Source organism: Barbatula barbatula (assembly GCF_947034865.1).
Source record: "Barbatula barbatula genome assembly, chromosome: 1".
NCBI lineage: Eukaryota > Metazoa > Chordata > Actinopteri > Cypriniformes > Nemacheilidae > Barbatula > Barbatula barbatula.
This window is the reverse complement of record NC_136766.1, coordinates 7,722,391-7,745,702: the sequence shown is the minus strand read 5'-3', so window position 1 is coordinate 7,745,702 and position 23,312 is coordinate 7,722,391. Positions and strand designations below refer to the sequence as shown.

General features: G+C 38.8%; 1 protein-coding gene across 5 annotated transcripts in view; it reads left to right on the top strand.

The window, feature by feature from the left end:
• The first annotated feature begins 2,245 nt into the window (after positions 1-2,245).
• Positions 2,246-23,312, top strand: part of neo1a (neogenin 1a) — a 113,257-nt gene continuing 92,190 nt past the window's right edge. For all 5 annotated transcript variants that reach the window (XM_079454864.1, XM_079454863.1, XM_079454865.1 and 2 more), the window contains exon 1: positions 2,246-2,683. In XM_079454864.1, coding sequence (XP_079310990.1) covers positions 2,620-2,683 — 64 coding nt within the window. In that variant the 5' untranslated portion in view covers positions 2,246-2,619. The remainder of the gene's footprint in view (positions 2,684-23,312) is intronic.

Sequence of the window (23,312 nt, the reverse complement as noted above, 5' to 3'; positions counted from 1 at the left end):
TTGGGCATTTCATCTAGGATTGGGTCCCCTGCTGCGCTGTGGGTGAAGGCAGCCCGGCTTGCTAAGCCCCCTGCTGGGCCTAAAGATTGCCGACCCACTTAAGATCATATAAGCCTCTGCTCTCAGCATTTCTTCTGAAGTTTGTTGTCTTTTGCCCTGACTCTCTGCTCCAAAATAATCGAGTGCAAGTTAAAGAAATAGTTCACCCAAAAATGAAATTTTGTAATATACTCACCCTTGTGGAGTTCTAAACCTGTCTGACTATAACATTTCTTGACAACTCTGTTCAATGTTACGAGTGTGAGTGAGTGAGGAATGGGGGCTGTCATGCTCAAAGATAACTAAATCAGATTCATCTTATTTGTGTATGAATCAATCAGTTGGATTTGTGAACAATTTGGTGCTCATTTCAGTGTTTGTTTTTTTGCAACAGACACAATCCTCATTTTCTATTTGGAGCGACCTAGATATTCTTCAGACTAATGTCTTGTGTTCTAGAAAAGCTGTAGAGTTTTGCAGCAACATTTGTATTTGAGTAAGCGTAGACAGACTTTTCACTTTTCCTCATTTAGTGAAAGTGTTTGCTTGGAAACCTTGGCTTTGAGAACTCATTCATGTGTACACAGAAGGCAAGATTTTTGTTAAGACGTGTCATTTTGTTCCATGTTTTACAGCCTCGTGGCTGTCAACAGGAATGTAGAATTGTGATTTAGTGATATTATATACAAATATGAGTTTGATCAATAAAAACTGAAAGTCTGTGTTTTTGGAATAAAAGAGTGTCAGATTTCACGATTTAAATATCTGCCGCCAGTCTGTGTGCTGCAGTACATTAGCCATTCGGCAAACACTGCTGTCCATATGGCAGTATGATGTCAATCCACAACCAAATAATCAGTTTTAAATTAATAGGGTTCAATGCTTACAGTGATCAGATTAATTCCGCCAGCATTTTCTAAACCTGTATTAATCCATGTAATCCTCAGCGGCTTGACTGCCAAGTGCTTTAATCCTTTAGCCACCAAGTGAGAAAAATACAAAAGTAGCCATGCAATTCTGTTCTGCCCCTCCAACAATTAGATTTCCTCCTCTCGGCAGACTGGGACTAATGGAGATGCCATTCGAGGGTTTATGCTGAACATCTGCAGAAAGCTAGGGATCTAAGTTTCGGAGATAAGCGACGTTACCAAAGGCTTATGCTAGTAAAAATATGTTCAGATGCTTGTGATCTGACATAATATTTGTATATGCATACCATGCATTGCGGCAAACACAGTAAAAATTGAAATGCTATGTTTGACAATTTACTCAACGATTTACAGTTGATAGTAAAACGAAGGCTATAAATATAAATGAATAAAGCACAATGATATAATTGATATAAACAAAATGCATAAACAGATCAAAGTACTATGTTAAATGCAGAATGTAAATCTATATCTAATCTGAATGCAAAAACAAAATGCTAAAGGCAAAACCGCAAAAAGTGTAGAGTTCATATTTACAGACGTTCTAATGAAAAACGTCTACACGAACAAAAGGAATAACATTTACTATAATAATAGTATACCGTGCTGTTTTGGACATGCATCATGATAATTTAATAGAATCTCTTTGAAGTAGCCTATTTGATTAGTCGTGTTTTATTATATAAAGATGTAGCCTATCACTACTGTATGGCTTTACAGAGCTGTGTGTACATTTGCCAGTAGATGGAGCTCCTCCAAGTGAATGCCGTGCATACGTGGAAAACACGTTCCCTATTCAAATAGCAGTCAAATGACTATTTTAAATATAATTTAACGTTATATTTATGTGTAGTTTTGCAACTATACGGAATGCACAGAAGCAGACTTTGCTTATAAAAGAAAAAATATACATTTCCGAATACCAATCTTGGTTATCAAGGTTAGTTTTTAAATTCAAAACACGTGTGTACAGTATTCGTACCAAACGTTTTTTTAACACTGTATCGGTGATATTGGAGATAAAAAAGGATAAAGGACATCAAAATCTGTTTTGTTTCAACTAAGATTACATAGGTCAATACTCACAAAAATCGACGCGTTACCACATGAAAGACAAACTCGACAGTCATTAAGATAAGTCGATCACAAATGATGGCCATTCCGGGCTTTTGAAAAGGCTACGTGTCAAAAATCCGCATAGCTGTGCGATCCGTTCCTTGTTTTCCAATGATCCGATCTGAATTCCTGCTGCTCTCTCTCTCTCTCTCTCTCTCTCTCTCTCTCTCTCTCCGATCAGTAAAAAATATCTCCTACCGTCCGGACTGACTCTCACCGTCTACCTCCACCTTTACGCACAATGCCTAGGCGGACGCCCCCGGTTTCGCTTTTTTCCAGCTCGGGGTCCTTGTAAACTCGCGGATATGGATTGACTTTGATTCGGCTCCGCAGCCTGTTGAAGTTTTAAACCGCGATTCTCCGGCAGATCGAGTCTAACCTTTCGGCGAGCTTCATGTTTCCATCGGCAACTTTCGGAAGTGACTCGTCCCGGATGCGTTTGCGCCGCTGAACCGACCCGAGCGCTCGATCAGACGGATTTTAAACACGTCCGAGGCTTTTGGTAACGTTACTTCTTTGACTTGTGATTAAAGTGATGGCGGAGCGGCTGCTCGTCGCGGTTTTCTGCCTCACGGTGACGCTTTCACACGCCGGGAAAGGTAAGATCGACACGGAGGGTCTTTAAAAGTTTCCGCAGCGCTACCTGCGTGTTTCTCGGGAATGCGAATTGCGTGTATGTGTACGAAAGGGAAGCGGTGGATGTTCGTGACTGACTCGCTTACACACCTAACGTTATGAATGCGATGTTTCATTCTGAGAGAGTGGGCAACATTTCTATCATCACATCAACTGTAAAGCGCAAAGGTTTATTGGCATTAAAGTATCAAGACCATCAAGCTGATTCCCCAACGAAGCAAGTTACCAAAGCAGAAAACGATAACCCAAGTCTCATTTATTATAGGATAATAATAACCCGATGCCTGTTTGATGATCAGGGCTTATGGGATGGATTTCACACACTGTTGGAGTGTCACTACAGCTCCCACACTCTTTCTGTGTGAAATCATTTACATTTTTCGTTATGTCGTGAAAGGTGTTACGTGCATTTTTTAGACGTCCAAATGTTAATTTTACATTTGTCATTTTGTCATGCAAGATGGGGGTTACATGCATTTGTTATGCTGGGTGTTAGAAATGCACTCTTGTTGTTTTAATTCAGTCAAGATTGCATCTTGATCCAGACTTGAAAGAAAGGTTTTTTGGGGGGAGAATGTCTGACCTGTTTATTTTCACATAGGCACAGGTCTGGCTAGACGAGTGAAAGCAAATGACTTTATTTTGAGACCCAAAACACATTTCGCCCGAGATAAACTGTTGCTGGCGTTTTTTTAAATTGAGAAAGGTTGTAGGAAGGTTGTAATTTGCATTCACCAGATTCCCAAATGACGTTCTTTTTGTTTACAGTGCAAGCGAAAAAAAGCTCGCTTTTCATTTGTGCCATTCATCATTTTGACTAATTTGTTTCAGCAACATGTTGGAATCTGTTCGGCCGTGTGTGACTGCACACACAACGGCCGGTTGTTCTTTATTGGGATCACGTACGTGGAGTGCAGGCGGTAGAAGAGTTTGCGGCTGGTTTCTCTTCCGTGCCGAGGCTGATGGAAGAGGCTCTGCTGCTGCATGAAAAGCAACGTGCCGGGGTAAAAATCACTGGCTTTGCTGGAGATCAGTACAAAAGAGAGGAATGGGGGCTGGGTGGGTGGAATGGGCAGGCTCTGCTCTGTCTGGAAAGTAATAAAACCAGGAGATTAGGGGGGAGAACAGGGAGTTCCTTTGGGAGTTTTGATTGATTCCAGAGAATTGGACCTACATGCGGCGAGCGAGTTTCAAGTTACTAATTGTGGGGTCCCCTTCTGAAAATATCTGTTTATGCGAAACACGTTTTCCGAGGTCCTAAATCACACAAATGCAAACCATAAGCAGTTTGGTAAAGGTCAGGGCGCTTGCATCTCGGTAACCACGTTCCAACTTTTCAGTGTGCTTGAAAGGAAACGGGCATGTGTTGAGATGAGGAATTTTTTGAAAGATTGTCAGTGCATTCTGTTTACATCCCGTCTTATCGGCGTTATCCTGCTGTGAGAGAATTGTTTGTTGATGGCTTCCCTGCGGTCAATGTAAACAGCATGTTAAACCGTATAAACACACAACCCTGTCTGCAACCACTCTGCAATGTAAGAGATCTGCTTCCTCCTAAATGCAGGAGGTCGCGTTGAGCCATAATGCTTATAACGGATAGTATTTTTTCTACCATAGATACTTTTTCGTTTACGAAAATGTAAATTTTTGCGTTTGTTTCATTAGCATTGCAGTATAAATCCTAGGTGCAAGAGCACTGTGGTCTAAATGTGTAGCACGGAAACGTTTGCTTGCAGCTGGTGGTAATATCCACTCGGCACGATAGCTTGATTGCCCCTGTATCCGTCTACTGTTGTGCATTATGATCATTATATGGAGTCATCATGACTGTTGCAGCTGCATGTTTTCAGACGTCTGGGGAACAAAGAGGATCAATATCACTGTAATAAATTCAGTATTGTCAGCAATTGAATCACACTGGAAATAGGGCGTTACAATAACCTCCAGCTGAGAGATCCTGCCTTCAGCGTTCTTTATTAATTTAGATGGACAATGGGCCCATGGTTAATTGGCAAATGTGTAAACGAAGGCTTGATAGCCGCGTGTAAACGGCCTGTGATTGATGGAAGAGTTTGATTGTACTGGCGGGCAGAAGTGCTGATGAATAATTTGACCTGATATTTGTCAGCGTGTCCTTTAGGATTCTTTATGTGAAGACGAAAGCTTTGTTTTGTCCTTGACAGTGTCTGATGTTCAAAACGATAAGCTGCTCAATATGCAGATGTGAGCTGTGCACACTGCGCCAAATTAGAAGACATGCTGCATTTACCAAAAATTGCAGCGTATGATAAGAGCATGCTGCTTTTGGAATTGATACCCTGTCCCATAATGCATTGCACACGACATGAGCTTCCATTTTGGGAAACTATATCCACTGTAATTTCTTTTCTTGAAGCTGAAGCATTCTAACCCAGTATGGAGTGTGAAATAACTTATTCATTTACTTTATAGATTTATCAGATGCTTTTATCCGAAGTGAATTATAAATGAGGGAGCATTTCATACTTGCCCTTAAAGGAACAGTTCACCCAAAAATATTCAAATTCTTTCATCATTTACGAAGTTGTTCCAAATTTGAATAAATGTTTTTGTTCTGATGAACACAGAAAGATATTTGGAACAATACTTGTAACCAAACAATTCTCGGCCACCATTAACTACCATAGTACGAAAAATTGCTTTATAAATGTCTTTATTCTGTTGAACACAAAAGAAGATATTTCGAAGAATGTTGGAAAGCTAAGAACTTTTTTCTTTTTGGGTGAACTGTCACTTTAAGAACCAATAATAAGGACAGTGTACATGTTTAACATGTGCAAAGTTTTAAAGCTAAATGAGAATGAGACCCCTTACAAAATGAACTATTGTTTTTTATAGTTTAACCAAAGTTTAATCACCTTTACTATAGTAAAATATTTTTCCAAAGGTACAGCATATAGTATTTCTTGTAACTGGTTTAATTGTATGTTATATGACAACATATTTGTAATATTTGTCTCGCATTGCATTGCATAATGTTTTATTACCTTTAAATAAAAACCTTAGACCGTATACCGGATGTAAATATTTAATTCTGAACATCAAAGTGATAGTTCACCCAAAAATAAAAATTCCGTCATCATTTACTCACCCTCATGTTATTACGTACCTGTATAAATTACTTTGCTGATGAACACAGAGAAAGATATTTGTAAGAAGGTGAGCAATTTTCAATTCTGGGACATTGACTGCCATAGTAGGTCAAATTAAATGGTAATCAAAGGTGCCCAAGAACTGTTTGTGTTCCTAAATCCTTCTAAACATCTCACTTTGTGTTCAACAATTGTAGTGGTACTAGTGGATAATTTCAAACGTTCTTACAAATATCTTTCATTGTGTTTAACAGAACAAATAAATGAATACTAGTTTGAAACAACCTGAGGGTGAATAAATGATGACATCATTTTTATTTTTGGGTGAATTATCCCTTTAATGCTCTTTATTGATATCAGTCACAAAAATTGAAGCCAGAGTGGGTAAGAGCTACTTGTGACGAATTTGGGTACATTTATTGTAAGGATGAGCTTAGGCTATATGACATTAGTGGAAAGATTACGGACGATCCGAGCCAACAGTGGTCAATTCCGCTGCATTACCATCCGTAGTGTGTAATTATGTTACTGAGTGCTCTATTTTAGTGTGCTGTTTGAGAAAATGATCAGTCTACTCAAATCTTCATAAGAGTAGGGCTTTCTATTGCTGTCAGAGTAATGGTTATGCCTACGGAATGTTCGGTGGTCATCAACACCCTCATTTGGGTGGTGAGTGGATGCTGTCCCTGTGGACATCTCTTTGCGGGTAAATTCTTACTGCTGTGGGTTTTGCCAGCCAAACAAAAGAGAAGATTATGATGCATGTGTGATATGTAGGGATGTACACGAATGTTCGAATATTCAGCAATTATTGTTCTAAAATGTAAAATGCTATTCGAATTTTTGTCATTTTCATAAGAATCTAAGACTGCGTCACCGCAGGGTTAGAATTGTCTTGCATTATTTAACGCTTCTTCAATTCGTCTGCACTAACTTTATAATTTACAGAAAATGTAAAAATTTATTTGTATGTTTTCCTAAATCTTTGTTCAGTCAGATCGTAAGCTAGTTTAAATATTTTAAGTTCACACACGGCGGCCTGATGGATCGCGTGTTATGCTCACATCACCATATACATTTGAACGTGAAAAAAAACGAGAGACATAGAATTTGTTAACATTACTTGTATATAAGTTGGTATAAAAATACCAGCGTAATATAAAATTATTTTATGATTCATTAATTAATCACCATGATTTGTTCAGAGCGGTTGTCTCCGTGCGTGCGTCTCCTTGCAGCACGACGTCAAACGTCTCTCTCCGTGCATGCATCATTCCGTTTTATGTCAGACGTGTTTTGCATGCATCTCTTCCAGCCGCACAGTTTTGAAGTTAAAAGGGGAGAGGTGTTTTTAAATGACAAAATGTAAGATTTGTGGCGTTTGCACTTTGCAAAGTACATAGTAGGCTAAATACCCTTAGTTATTTAGTTCAGAGGTCTGAAGTAACCAATTACATTTACTTGAGTACTGAGTCACTTTTTGAGTATCTGTACTATACTTGCGTATTCTTTTTACTGTACTTCACTACATTAGAATGACAAATATCTCACTTTTCATGCCAAAAAAAGGATTTCCTTGGCCAACCGCCCCTTCTAATATGAGACACCTGAATCAACTCCTAGGGAGACATCCACAACATTTTGGTAGAAGGCAAAGGAGTTCAGTTGTGTATACTTTTACCATATCTGATTTAGTTATTGTAAGCAGAAGATCAACTTTTATCCGATTATTCGTGAAAATAATCGTCCAATTTATCGAATATCAAAATAATCCTTAGTTGCAGGCAGCCCTAATATCAAAATATCAAAGCCGGACCTGTGATGTGTCATCTGTGGGAAACCAATTTTCCAAGTGCAAAAATGTCGCTCGGATCACTGGTGCAATCCAATTGAAACTGCATTATTTGAAGCCATTTCTCACCGACCCAATTTGTTTAAACGTTTAGCTTTCATTCTCCGCTCCAACAATGCAAGGACGGCCTGGCTGCTCACAGCCACTACAACATGTATTAGTATTGTCCTCTTCATCTTTTCTCGGCTAGTTCAGCTGTCATGAAAAGGTCTCTAGTACTTTCCCTATGACCCGTTTTCTAGCGTTGCACTAAATCATGCAACCAGGGCAAGACTTTGTAGCTTTCACACCTGCTCGATATGTTGATGATACATATGGTCACGAAGGTTCACTCGTTTATCTAAAACTTAATGTAAGCCAGATATGAACAGATGTAGTGTAGTCTAATTGGGAGATATAAAGATAGAATTATGGCCTGTTCAAAGAGTTTGCACGTATCTGGGTTACATGAATGCTTATAATGCACTTAATGTCTGTCGAGCTGGTGTTAATAAGCATTTAATGCATTGCATGCATTGGTAGAAAACAAGAGGAGAAATCTATCATTTTATAAATATCATGTAATAAATATACCTCAATCTGTCCTCTGACTTAAAGCCTCAGAAATGAATCAGATAAGTTGTTTTAACCAGTAGAATAAACTCCAGGTTCAGTAGCCGGTAAGTTCAAGTACATTTTAACCTCTGTCTGTGTTAACATATATTATAATACATTCCTGCAACCTTGTGCTGTATTTCCTCTCTTTACATTTACTGTTCTCAGACATAACTGCAAATGTTATACGTGAATAAAGTCTGCGTACAGCGTGAATCCGTTCCGAGTGGCCCAGCAGAATAATGCAGAGAAATCATTAAAGGTGATTGAAGCCCCCAGTTGCTGTTGCACATTGTTTGATTTTTGATGACGGGCACCACAGGGTTCTTCCCAAAGAGAAACGCTCACGGTGTGCCGTAGAGCTGTAGGGTGCGCAGAGTATCACAGAAGATTGTGTGTTTGCTGAGACTCCCAGAACTCCTTGCAGCACATTTAAGATCTGCCCTTCTGATCGCTTTCTGTTTTATCACAAATATCCAGAAAGGGCTTGTCATACCTGCCTACTCCAAAAACAAACACTCCTGTATTTGTATTACCCTAGGAATTTAGGTGTGGAAAAGTGAACGCTGGGACTTTTCTCTCCATGTGTAGATTAAAAAGTTATTATCTAGTGGTTGCCCTTAGGAGTGTGTGACAAGTAAAGTAGGACATCTTATCAAAAGAGAGAGTTTCTTAAAATGGGTGTAACAAATTTGAGTGTGATAATGCATGTTAATAATATAATTTATAAGAGAAATGCGTACATCATGTTCCTCTTTAATGTAAGGGTAAATTGAATCATATTATGTTTGATATATAACTGTTATTAAAGGTAATAAAAGTGCTGAGGAGGATAAATGTGCTTTTGTGAGCGTACCGTGTTACAGAGTGTTAGCAGTTTACCATTGTGCTCTATGAATGTGCACTGATGAACAATTTCATTCATTCGCTCCGTTAAAACCTTGTTAATGTTAGACAGATGGCCAGTACGGGGTCTGTTCCGTGTTCAGTGCGTGTGATATACGTTTGCACTTCCGTGTTTACCATAGTGCTCTATGAATGTAGTAAATCTAATAAATGTATTAACAAACATTACTGAAGAACGAATGTTACAATTGCAATACATTTGTTCAAGTATTTATTAATCTCTTTAAAATGTTAGTTAAAAAATACAACTATGAATGTAAGCTCGGGACAAATACAACCTTTGATTTTAAATAGTAAATGTATTAGTAAAAATAACATTAGATTAACAATGAATAAGTAATGTAAAGACATACCTCATCGTCTAGTCTTGTTTAATTTAACTTTTGATAAAATCCCAAAAATGCAGGTTTTTCACTATTTCAAATAATATTCTGTCAATCTTCGACCCTGGGCGAAGTCAAAACAGGTCACTCTAAGTCGTGGAGATATGGCCCGGGTCTCTTAAATTTAAATCTTTGGGATTTTTTTTTATTTGAATTATCCACCTGGGAAAAAGTTCAAGTCTGAATGCTCAGAAAACAAATGCAAAACTCTTCTTAACAGGGGTTTGTTAAAACCTCAAAGTTAAGCTTTTCATAGGCTTCAATTTGCATTATTTATTAAAAGTCATTGTATTACTCCTGTCATCATCTGCATTTCCTTTGCTTTCAGAGTCTGCCTTTATTGACTTAACCCTCAATGTTAGTGGAGGTTTCAATGCGTTTTTTGTATTCTCCAGCGCTGTTGCAGCGATCATTGGGGTGCAGCATCTGTAACTTGTAGACTGTCATGCAGCTGCAGCACATGCACTGTTCCCTATAGGAGCGACAGGAATGATGGAAGCCAGCTGCTCGAGGCCCCCGACCCGAAGCGTTGACCTCTGACCCTGTGAAAAAATAGAACACTAGAAAACGCAGAGAAAGCTCCTGCAGAGTCTTTCTGACATTCCAGCACTGTCCTCTCGGACATGTGTCACATGATACCAGAGAGCATGTTGACGTGGGCGTCATTAAGTGAGGGCCAGCTGTTCCTGGGTATGCCTAATGAGCTGTTTTATGCAAAAGATCTGATGATCATGCACATTTGACCTACTACCTGCTGAAAAAGTGCTTCTGCTATTTTATGGAAAGCACGGGAGATTTGTAGAGATTATGAGCGCCCGTCATTCCTATTTTACACACCGCTGTTTGCATGAGGGCCAAGGTGCATACCCTTAGGAAAATTAAGCATGGTTAAAATGCATACAAATGACAAAATACAAGATTATTTCAGAGTTTTTACAAATGTAAAGTGGACATCAATGGACATCAATGGACTCCAATCAGAATTACAGGTTCAGTGCAGCTTTAAACGATACCAGACGATGAATAAGTGTCTTATCCAGCAAAACGATCAGTTATTTAAAAAAAAGGTATATGCTTTATAAACACAAATGCTTTAAAGCCCTTTCGGTTGACCTTCAACCGTTTGGAGTCTATTGAAGTCCACTATATGGAGAATAAAGTTTTTGATGAAAACATTTCTTTTCGACTAAAGCAAAAAAATACATCTTCGATGACAACAGGGGTGAGTAAATTATGATGAAAATGTATGTTGCGAGTGAACAATTCCTTTAAATATATATTTATCACTCGTGCACAAATGCATCTAATTAACTACAAGGAGAGTCAGCAATTAATATTTGACTGTGATTGCAGGCATATTTGCAAAATTCAAGGGATGAATGTTCCTGGGATTCACCGTACACAAATAAGATTTCTCTTGTCACTCACCTCATAATAAGGTTTGATTTCTGTAATTAGGTAATTTTGGGAGAGAAAACTCTCCCATGATTTTCAGATGTGCGGTTGAAACATCCTTTCCATTATGTTCATCAAAAAGCAATTACATGAAGCTTCTAAAGAGGTATCTTTTTTTGCAGCGCAATTATACACAAATTTACTTTTATCTTTCATTTCTAACCTATAGACACTTACACAACCCCCCCACTTTATGTGAATTAGGCAAAATCATGTACACAAAAACGGAGTGATTGGATAATTGGTGGTTGCAGTCGAATAACATTTCCCGTCAGTCTTTTCTTTGCCAAAATAAAAACGCTCCCAGTTTCGGTAAAGCGGTGGGCTTACACACCCCAACCAGCCCACCAGACACAGTGGTCTATTTTATTGCTGCTGTATTCCCAGCACAGCCATTTGCAGTCAGGGTGGTGTCTCGCATTTCATGCCGAAAAGAGGATAGGTCAGGGGTTCAATTTCCCCCACTTGGTAAAGCCTTAGATACATAGTGACAATATAGCTGCCTCACGCTAGCTACAGTGATAATTAATTTCTAATTAGGTTAAATCTGGTGAACGGTCCTGAGCTCAAAGGGCTCCAGTCATAGACTTGAAAGGATCATATATTACATCAATTACTGAAAGTGTGTTATATTCTCTACTGGGCCAGGTATATTGTGCTTTGATGATGATTATAATAAGCGCAATTTATTATATTAATTTAGGCTTAATTTAAAGGCAGAAAAAGGCGAGGATTCAAGAGAGAATTCACACGAAAATCTATGTTTTTATTAATGACTTTCTTCATCAGAAAACAAAATATATTTTAAATAATGTTGGTTACCAAACGATTGACTTCAACTAAATGTAAACTTAACTACTGAGACATTTCTCTATATTTTTTTATTGGTTTGTTTTCCACATATGTAAGAGTCACATACAGGTTTTCAATGTAATGAGGCGTTTATAAATGACAGGATCTTTATCTTTAGGTTTATCTCTTTAAGGGTTCTGTAGATCATGATCTTGAACCTTACACAGAATGAATTAGGTGCGGGTTATATAGATTGACAATCGTGAGATGTAACATTAACTTAGAAAAATAAATCTGTGAGGAGGACAGTGTTTTACTTTTCTTTATTTTCCATTAATGTCAATGCAGAAATCAGATTTGAAGACATGCTTGTATAATTGTGTATGGCAGAATGAAACGCATTCGCTTGTCATTTCACTGTTCTCTGAGATTGTTTTTATACTTAATGATGTTTTGAGTTCAGTAAACTCATCCCTCGTGGAATTTATTTTTTATGAGATTTATCTTGGTGAAAGCACACTCACATTTGATTAAAGATGGTGACTTGTGTATTGTGGTTTTGGGTCAGCACTTGCAGCAGTTTGTACGAGTAATATTTCCTGAGAGGAAACTGCTGTGTGAAAGGAAGGAAGTCATTAGGAAATCTGGGCCCCGCATCTATCTCCAACCAATAAACAGTGAGGGTGAGCATCAGCGGCAGTGATAGAAGACAATCTGTGACATGAGCACAGATTTATTTTTTTGTTGTTCTGTTTATATTGTGTAGCAGTTGCTCATCTTTTATACCCCTTTTAATCTTTGATCATAACATTTTAAAGGGATGGTTCACCCAAAACTACATATTCTCTTATGTCATTCAAAATCTCTATGCTTCTTTGTGAAACCAGAAAGAAGATATTTAAGAAATGTCTGGTTTTGTGTTCATACTATGAAAGTACCAAGATTCTTTAAAATGTTTTTTTGTGTGTTCCTTAAGAGAAGGAAAGTCATACGGAGTATTTTTGGGTGAACTGTCCCTTTAAGATTTGTTTCCTTAAAGGTGAAGATGTAAACATGTATTATTCATATATTGTATTCAGGATATCAATGTAATAGGTTAAGAATTATTGAAAAATCTATATAGAACAATGTCTAAGCTGGTTACAGCTCTCACAGTTTGACTCTGCAGTTTAACAAGTGTTGATATCTTCCTCTTTCTGGGCAGTCATAACCTGTTGTCTTGACTATTTTTATCTTTCCCTTCAGCCGTTTAGTCTTTCAATAGTTCAGAGCGCTTGCAGTCTTGTGTAAGTGTACTTGAAGCAGCGATCTCTCGATCTAAAATGAGATTTACCTTTCACGGGCTTAACCCTCGCCCATTCCTCCCGCTTTGTTCTGCACAAATTGATTTTGGGTCCTTGACCAGCACTGGTGCTCATTCGGCTTGTCGTTATTGAACCCTCCTAACCGAATTACTCAAGGTAAAGCCTTCCTAATATCATTTCAAGCTTTGCCGTCCATTTTCATCCAGTAAATTCTTACTGCTAATGAACACGTAAATACGATGCACATGGGGAAAGACAAATGACGTGCGCTTTTGGCGTGGAATCTCAACAGAAATGGAAGACGGCGCATCGATCAGCCATGAAGTCACACATTGCCACACTTCACATCAGAATCTCTGTGGAAAATTGACCAGTACTTAAGTGGTTATGGAGCTGTGCCGTATTGGGCCCCTGAGAACCTCGGCAATGACTCGAGACATCTATCCCGTCGTGCAGCGCTCCCATTTGAATTTCATTTAGCATTTGATGTGTTGTTATGTGAAGGCATGGGGGATGGAAGCAGGTTGGAATATGTGGCGTGACCGGCGGAGGCTCATTTGAAGCTCGGTTGTGTCCACTAGCGTCCCGGGGGGGCGCTTGCCGTAAACTGCTGGCCTCTAGGCTTGCAAACATTCTATTTTTGCCAACGTTTCCTGCAAGCCTGTGCTGATCTCAGGCTGGAGGTGGTACAATCAATATCTTTTTTACCCCTCCCCATCTGCTCGCTGTTACTTATCTGCCATCACATCCACCACGCCTTAGTTTGTTACGTTGAATAAAATGTGCTGTGGTTGCTGCTTTAGCGTGTATCATTTACACCGGAATGTCCATTATGGTCTCTGCCTTATGTTTTATGGGTATTTACCATAAGTGTGATTGAATTATTCAGCGGGCGACACTGTTTCTTACGAATACACCCTGTGCTGTTGGGAAATGCTAATTTGATGTTTTCTCTACCTTTCCATATGGTGTCCGACCACTTTGGTGTCGGTCGTGGTGCCAAATCAGATGTTTAACGGCTGCGCCGAGAATATAGAAATAAAGCTACCAAAATGAATAACAAATAATTAATGGATTTTTGATATAGTGGATCCACCAAAAGACACATTTGATCCATTTCCCCTTGTAGCCGACTCGCATTAATAATGGATGCTACTTTCTTGGCCCCCCCCCGCCCCAATCCTACAGGGTGCAAATTCTGCCTCCCTGCCCCCACTTCTCTCCGCTGTGGTTCCCATCATTCACATGCCTAGTCTGGTTTAGTGTTGAGTGCATACATCATTCTCGCACAGTGACTTACTGCTATTGTTGATTTGGCAAAGTGCATCAGGAGGTGTCTGCTTTGTTGTGTTACAAAGCCGACTGTCATTGAATGATGTTTTAATCGAAATGCTACTTCGTGTTTAGTTTTGAGGTCACCTCGGACAAAGCCTCTGGCGGCGTCACGTTGTGCTGAAGGATCCATGTTTTTTTCATCTCTTTTGCTGTGGCACAATGCAGAAGGGTCAGAAGTTGAGCCAGGACTATATTGCTAGTGTAGAGTTGTGGAAAGTGGTGAGAAATTAAGCTAAATAAAAAATTGCATGAATCTGTGACTTTAATGATGATGCCCCTCATCTGCTCTGAACTCAAACACAAAATGATGGCCGAACTTGTTTTAGAAACATGGCAGTTGGTTATTTTCTGTTCAACGTGTTATTTAAGTCATTAAGTGAATGGAGACGGTTGTATCTTTAGTAACGTGTGCAAACACTGCCAGCATCAATCTTGCAAATGTAAATGAAGAAGATTATGTACCAAATTTCCTTCTCTACTGTGTGAATAACGCTTTCTAACTTTGTGCATTAGCGGCTTGAAATCTTAGCTGTTTCACTTTCTTCCAGTTTAAATTAAACAGCTATTAAGTAAAAGCGAATGGTGCATCCTGAATAAAACAAGAAGACCTTGACTTCAATTTAAAACCCCAATTTTGTGTTATTTTAAAACATGAGAGAATGACCTTTTGCATTACACAGAAGAAGGAATGCTGTATAAGTTTGGAGTGACACCCATAAATGAGAATTTTTGGATGAACTGTTCCTTTAATTCATATCATCCCTCTCCATTAGCACATGCTCTTTTCATTTGTCAGACGGCTCAGAATAATTTCCAGGGCTCGTATTTGTCGTTCTAAAGGCGATTGCTTCTGTCCATCAGTCTTTATGGCAGCTCATTGATCTCTGAGTCATGAATATGTAGAAGAGGATGTGGAAAGCTGAGGAGTTATCGATGTCTGACATTGAGAATGTGCTCAAACAGTGCTGAAATACGTTTATCAAGACACGCAGATAACAGAGACTCCAGAGGATTGTTCCTCTAGAGAGGACATTCGTTCCCCTGCCTAATATATAATTATTATAATTATAGGAATGTTGAGGGTCTGTCTGTCAGATCAGGAGATCGTCGAGTGAAGCTTTATTATGACTTTATGACTATTATGACTGCTTTGAGATTAGACTGCTATAATATTAATCTCTTATCAGGTCGTGGAGAGACTATAGGCGTGTTCCATCACCCTTGTTTTATGCGTATTTTGACGTTTCACATCAGAAACTAGTAATGGTTAATTTGCGTCAATTTGCAAATAAGTCTTTACGCTCATTTCAGGAGTTTTTCTTTTTTGCGACAAACACACAATGCGAATAATGGGAGAAGGAATCGCTTTTGTAAAATAAATTCTGACATAGCGAACATTTAACCCACGAGACTAAACGACTGTTGCCGTCTAAGGTTTCTTTCTGGTTTCCAGATCTTTTTTATTTTCGGTTGGTTACCAATACCACCGTGATCTGCTCGAGGAACTTGATGGAAATGCACCAATTTCGCATGAGTCTTTCCTCCTGTTATTGTGAACTTATAAACGATTTTCATCACTGTTTTACTTAATTTATGTGTAATTTAGTGACACCAAACGCTCATAAAAACGTTATCATTAAAGAATTGCTTGGATGTCAGAAATGATGGGTGTTGCTAAGCGGTTTGCTAAGGTGTTTTGAGCGGATATCTCATTGCTTCGGAGTAGCTCTAGGGTGTTTTTGATGTTTACTATAACCTGGCTTGGTGCCGACTTAAACTAGACCAATTGAGCCATTTCATGTACACATTTGACTACCACTTAAATCATCAAACTAGTCAATGGTGCCCCAAAAATCTCGTTTGCTATCATGTTTCTACATTTTAATTTTAGGGTGTACTTCTCCTTTAAATACTCTCTTGTTTGTTGTTACGTTGGATAAAAGGCTTTGCTGAAGAAATGCATTTAAATTATTACGTACATGACTATGAAATGTTATTCCAATATGATGAGGTATAATGATTATGAAAATCATATGAACAAACACAGTAATCATAATTTACTCTGATTTACTTCATCTGGTCTAGATTGTTTGTGCTGAACACGTAAAAGAAACCTAAGAACATAATATAATTGTTTCTTCATTATGATTGAACTGACTGTTAATGGTAACAGACTTCTACTGTTAATTAAAAGATTCTACGTGACCAATCGCATTAAGAGGAATGTGTATGCAGAACACCATTCATAGTGATGTCAAAGGGCCATTGCCATAACATAACATGCTAAATGTTGCCGTACAGCTGCTCCGAAGGCAAATATTTCAGTTCCAGAGAAAGTCTCCCATCAGCAGGGTTGTATGTTTATTCTGAGGGTCATTTATGAATAGTGTATGAATAATGATCGAGGTCTGTATATCAGATGTCTAAATCTCTGCGAGCTTGAAAAAAGGATCATGTAATGAAGCGGTGGCACAGGCAGACAATACTGAATTACTCTCAGGAATGAAGCCTTCACGCTAAGACCGTTTTTAGGTCGCTGTTGTGATGTGACTTCCTGTGTGAGCAGAGTTTGAAACAAATAATCGCAAATGACTCAAAAGAAATGGAAAACCAGTATTTTAGATCACAGGTGTGGATTTCTGATTGAAGACCCGAAGAGCCGAAGTGTTCAAATGCAAATGAAACTTGTTTCGAGTTGATGGTCGTGCAGTGATTAAACTCCACAGGCTGTTGGTACGCGCAGATGCTTCTAGTTTTTAAAAGGTAATTTCTCATATTCAAACTCTGTAATTAAAGGAACCCTATGTGGTCTTAGATATTTTTACTTGTTGAGTTGAAGCCGTCTCAAACGTTTCGATTTAGCTCGACATGTCTTTCACCGAGAGTTTGGAAACGGTTGTAATATGGACGTTGCGCTCTAGTGTCCGTTTCCTTCTAGGGAATAAAAGGTCATGGAAAAACATCACAAGATTCCAATTGTAGGGAGCGTATGATCCAAGAATCTCTCCGAAACGATGACTGCGTGGTATTTGGTGCATGTCCAGTGTTCCTCTTGTGTTCCTTTATCAAAACCACAATTTCAAGTCATAAAACAAAACAAAATATATCTGGCTGTGTTTCAAATGCAAAATACTTGTAAAACTGCGTTTTTTGCAGTTCCAGTTACTACTACACTTGATTGTGGGAAAAAAACAGAACCGATGCTATTATATTTCTCTTGTCCAAGACAGATTTTCTTTGGGACTTATTATTTGTCCATACTGTGTTTCACAGATAATCCTGCTCTTGTTTTGCTTTGCTGATGAATGCACATTTCTTCATATCCCTCGGACATTGACCAGCATCTTCTCATTCTGCGTCTCTCAATCAGTGGTGGGTTTTCTCCCATCGGACCAGGACCCCTCCCTGCCCATGGGACTTCATAAATATCATTTCGTCCAGAGGAGCTGCTGACACTGAGCAAAGGGCCATCATAAATTATTCATCCTTAGTCCTGCTGGCTCGCTGCTTAGGAATTCACACCGCAAGATCTTTTCTATGCAGGTTTAGAGCGGTGCATGATCTAAAGACCCCCCTCTCTCGCGCTCCCTCTCAGTTTTAATCTATGTGTATGTATTTCTCCGTCCAGGCTCTTTAGAGCGTTTTATATAGACCTTTGGGTTTCTTTCTGAGAAATCTTGATATTATCAGCCCGGTGTCCAAAATCCCATTATTCACATGTATGCCACCATTGTCCTGAGTGTAAGGGGTTGCATACACGGTTTCTTTTTAGTTTTTTTTGCTGAGCTCATGTCTTAAGCACTATTTCCTGCAGTGGTGTGCAGTTTTTTTTTCTCATCAAATATTCTTTTGATTATTTAGTCTTAAGTCAGAGATTCAAATACTCCACTAGATAGTTTGGCTAGTCTTTGGTCTTAAACGACTCTCAGAATACCTTCAACAAAAATCTATCTGTATGCATTCTTAAAAATCTTCTTTTGTAGAAAAAACAGTATCTGTCACTTTCTGCAAACGTGTGTCATTGATGTTAGTTCTTGATAGTGTTACTATGTCTGGTATTCATTAGCATGAATCTGTATTTGAATTATAAAGTCTTCTGTGCTATTATGGGGACATGATGTTTTTTTATGCAGTAGCAAAGTCAATATTTAAATGTACAAAGTTTATTTCTTTTGGGTCAATAGTGTCATTCTTTTGTGTGTATCAGTCTGCCAAAGGAACAACACAATCGTCCTCAGAAGTCTGTATTTGGTGGCTCAGACATTAAAAGACTCCAGCCGAGTTTAAGCTATATGGAATGCTGTAACCCGGAGAGGAATTCTGGGTAGGACAATACACAGCTTACTCTAGTAGAGCCTACATTCATAAGTAAGATCTACAGAGAGACAAAACTGCAATGTTTTTACATTAAATAAGATTGTTGTGGACACATTTGGAGAAAAGTCTGTAACAATTAGCTTCCTGCAAGACGTTGTTTGTGATTTATTACAGTAAAAGCCACACACAAAAGGCTCAAAGTCTTTGAATGGATTTATATTTGAAGGGCTGTGGTCATTGTTATTTGAATAGTGTCTCCGTCTGAATGTTTTCTCAGCAGAGTGAATTGGCTGACATTTACACACAATGCTGGTGTGGAGCTCCATGAGTTCTGACAGCGAGGCAGTGCTCCTTGGGAACAGTCGGATGGCTCTGTACAAATTGGTGTCAGTCTTAGCAGTTTGGTTTGCCCAGGAAACCCAGTTTGTCCTTCTCTATGAGGAGCTTTAATGATTCTGACTGCCCTGTGTGTTTTTTCTTTGCCCTTTCTGGCTTCCCTGCCTTACAGGCTGTGTTTCACAGAGATGCATAATATCTTAATCCAGTACCAAAGGAGGGACTCACTTCAATGACCAATTGAAGTGTTTTGAAACGTGCAGCTTTGTTCGATGCTTTGAAAGTTTGGGATGAAACAGGAAGTTAGGGCGGGATGTATTAAACGGCTCCTCCCTCTTTAAGGTATACTTCACCCAGAAAAGAAAATACTGTCATCATTTACTCACCTTCGAGTTGTTCCAAATCTGTATACAACACGGAGAAAGATATTTAGAAGAATGCTTATAACCAGACGGAATTTGCCCCCCATTGACTGCCATAGTAGGACAAATACAATGGTAGTCAAAAGTGCCACCAGAACTGTTTACATTCTTCAAAATTACTTTTGTGTTCAATAAAACAAAAAAAGATGGGAGTCAATAGTACAAGATCTGTTTGTACAAGATCTGATGGGGAGCAAGGTCTGTTTTGTTGTAAGCATTCGTCCAAATATCTTTCTCTGTGTTCATCAGAACACAGAAATGTATACAGATTTGGAACAACTCTAAGGCGAGTAAATTATAACAGAATTTTTCTATTTTTGGGTGAAGTATACCTTTAAAATAGGCATTATAAAATGGTCCGTTTTGGTCCTTGATTCTGTTTGGCTGTGCCGAGTTCTAAGCCTTATAAAATACCCCGATTTATAACAGCTGACCCCGTTAAATAGCCTAAATATCATTTTATATACTTTCTTTTATGAAACCTTTCCACGGAATATGGAATAGCAGTACTATAAAGTCAATAAGCCCCGTGAAGAAGTGGGTTACAGTGCATTTTATAACAGCTAAGGGGGTTTTAGGCATTTCGCGAACAGCTTAGGGCGATGTGGCTTATTGCTTCAATAACATTTACCTCACATCTTGAAATTGGATGAGATGCTAAAGTGCAGAATGATGTCAAACAAATATTACACAACAAACACAAATACTTAAATCTTTGGATACTATAAAGCCCAAACCATTTTTATTTAATCTAGACTGAGATCACCTAAAACATTCTGCCATATGATTTTTTTTCTCGTATTTTCCTTACATTCGATTGACAGAAATATTTGTGCCTTTTTCATTCACTCTGGATATTCGTTTATTCCGTTTATTCCGTTTATTCGTTTTCTTTTAGTTGATCCCAAAGAAGATATCGAGTCTGTGATATCACATCTCCTTATACATGACAAATGGCCGTGTTTGTTTCAGGTTTATTTGGCTTGAAATTGTGCCTGTGAGAGTCCATAAAGAGTCTAAATTGATTTTAAATGATATGTATTGGACAGCCAATTAATACGGCTAATTGACTGTGTGAGGGAGCGATCATGCTGTTTGGCTGGGCTCTGTACAGATGCTGCCTCAGGAACCCACCACCCCACACAGACGCGCTTTTATTGATTGTTTCTCGCACCCTTTGCCCCATAACAGGTCACCTAAGCCGCAATAAACAATTAGCCTGTCGCACTACTTATAGCCAGAACATGTACCTCGCAGCCTTTGATTTACCCAGGGGACGGGGTTGCTGAATGAAGGCACCCTGACATATCGAATGTCCTCCTGTTCACCCCACCATACAGACGCAGGGGGCGGAGAGACACGAGTAATCATTCAGAGCCTCCACACCCCCCATCAGTTACTCTTACAACTCATGTATGGAGAATGAAGATGAATGTCGCTGAGGATGGAGATCAGGCTGGTGTTTTATGTGCTTCTGGCATTGAGAGACGGGGAATTTAGTGTCTCGTAACTTATTATTTATTAAGAGGATTTATGGAATACGTAATTCTGATTGGTTGTATTCTGCAGTCCAGATCAAGGTTTTCAAGGTTTATTTTGTTGATCACCAGTTAACTACATTATCACTTCAGCCTACTTGGAATTGTTACCACATTGACAGTATAGTATATGAACAACGTTTCATCTTTTGCGTGTTACCTGGAACGATAAATGTCTAACCAAAACTTGATTTCATTGTTTACTCATCCTAATGTCTTTCCAAACCTGTATGACAAATCTTTCTGCCGAAAACTAAAAGATATTTTGAAGAATGTTGGTTACCATGCAACATTGAAGCCCATCCACTTTCTGTACGTAAGGGTGAATAAAATCATTACAAAATGTTTATTTTCTAAGCTACAGGACTCCAAATTTTTTTCTTGTTGGATGACGAAGGGGATAAAAATCCCACAGTCATCCACTGAAGGAGAAACCTAAGCCATATCTAAAGACCAGAACATCAGAGACTTGCGTGTGGGCTCTTGACCTGGGCCTGTAAGAAACCATCCATTACACCATAGCAACCTCTGAACTCCTTAGCGACAACGCAGAAGTGCACTACACCTTAACATCTCGATCTCTCAGTGTTGGTCTTTTTAGGTCAAGTCCAGCTAACCGTTCTGATGCGATTGTGCCCGAGCACGTGTTTGTCTCCGTTCTGTCTTCTTCATTTTTCAGCCATGTTTCTTTTCAGCGGGACACAATACACAGTCTCGTGTGAATGTCTCTGTGTTGAAGGGATTTTGTTCTGGTTGTCAGTGTGAATGGTGAATGATAATACATGTTAAACATTTGCGTGCTTTGTCCGAATGGAGTAATGGAGGCATTTTAATAGGAAGTGTAGTGTTTCCATACAAGGTCTGTGTGCGGGTTTAGAAGGTTTATGCGTGTGCGAGCATTGTGCAGGGTGTTTGGTTTGTCACACGCATGAATGTTCACATGAGTGTTTGGACGCAGCTCGTATGTGCTCTCTTAGCTTGTCTCTGTGTAGCGGGTGGTCATAACTCCTCCCCTCCAGGCCCACCATGTCTGGACAATGTCAAATCCACTGCAAATGTTCTTTGTTCCTCCGGCCACCAGTTATGTGTTTTGACCCCTCGGGCGATCTTTGTAATGTCTCAATTAATACTTGTCCCACTGTCTCAATGTCCTGTTCTTATTCTTTCAGTCACACTTCACCGGGGATAATCACAGCCCTCTCTTACCAGCACTTTTAATATTTTTTTAATATCTTTTTTGCTCATATTTGAGATATTTTGTGTCCTTTTTTGCAATTAATGCATCTTAAAGCACTTCGGATACAGACTATTTAAACAGTTTTGCACAGGTGTGTGGACATGACCCGGAAAGCACATTACAAACGTTATCAGACTCGCTCATGAATAATAATTACGATTTTCTTTCTTTACATTAGTTTAGATCGCACAGAGGGTCACAACTGTTGCAAAGTGGGGTAAATTAAAATCAGCATCAAAGCCAAATACCTACATTTAAATTTTTCCATTCGGCAGATGCTTTTATCCAAAGCAATTTACATTAAATTCAAGCTTTACTTTTTTGTTAATATGTGTGTTCGCAAAGAATTGAACCTATGTACTTTGGGGACTTCACAATGGCGTAGAACCTCCATTTTCTGCTGAATGTCCAAGGAAAATGTAAGTTTCACAAAGTATTGGTTGTAGTCCAAAAAAGGTTCTTAAGGTTATAAAAAAAGTAAAAAATAATTGGTTCTTATAAGAACCTTTAAATTAATGGGTCTTCTGGAAACCAAAAGTGGTTCTTCTATGACATCGCCGTATAACCTTTTGAAGCGCCATTTTTAAAGAGAAAGTTCACCCAAAAACAAAAAATCCTGTCATCATTTAGTCACTCTCTAGTTGTTTCAAATGTGTTTACATTTCTTTGTTCTGATGAACACAGAGAAACATATTTGGAAGAATGCTTGTAACCCAACAGTTCTTGGTCACCATTGACTAACATAGATGGAAAGATTACAACGGTAGTCAAACGTCCCCAAAAACTGTTCGCTTTCCTACATTCTTCAAAATATCTTCTTTTGTGTTCAACAGAACAAAAAATTATAAAGCAAATGTTCCTATATGGTAGTCAATGGTGGCCAAGAACTGTTTGGTTATATGCATTGACACAGATTTGGAAAACTTGAGGGGGATTAAATCAAGACCGAATTTTCATTTTTGATTTTCCTTTAAGAGTGTTGCTTTTCTG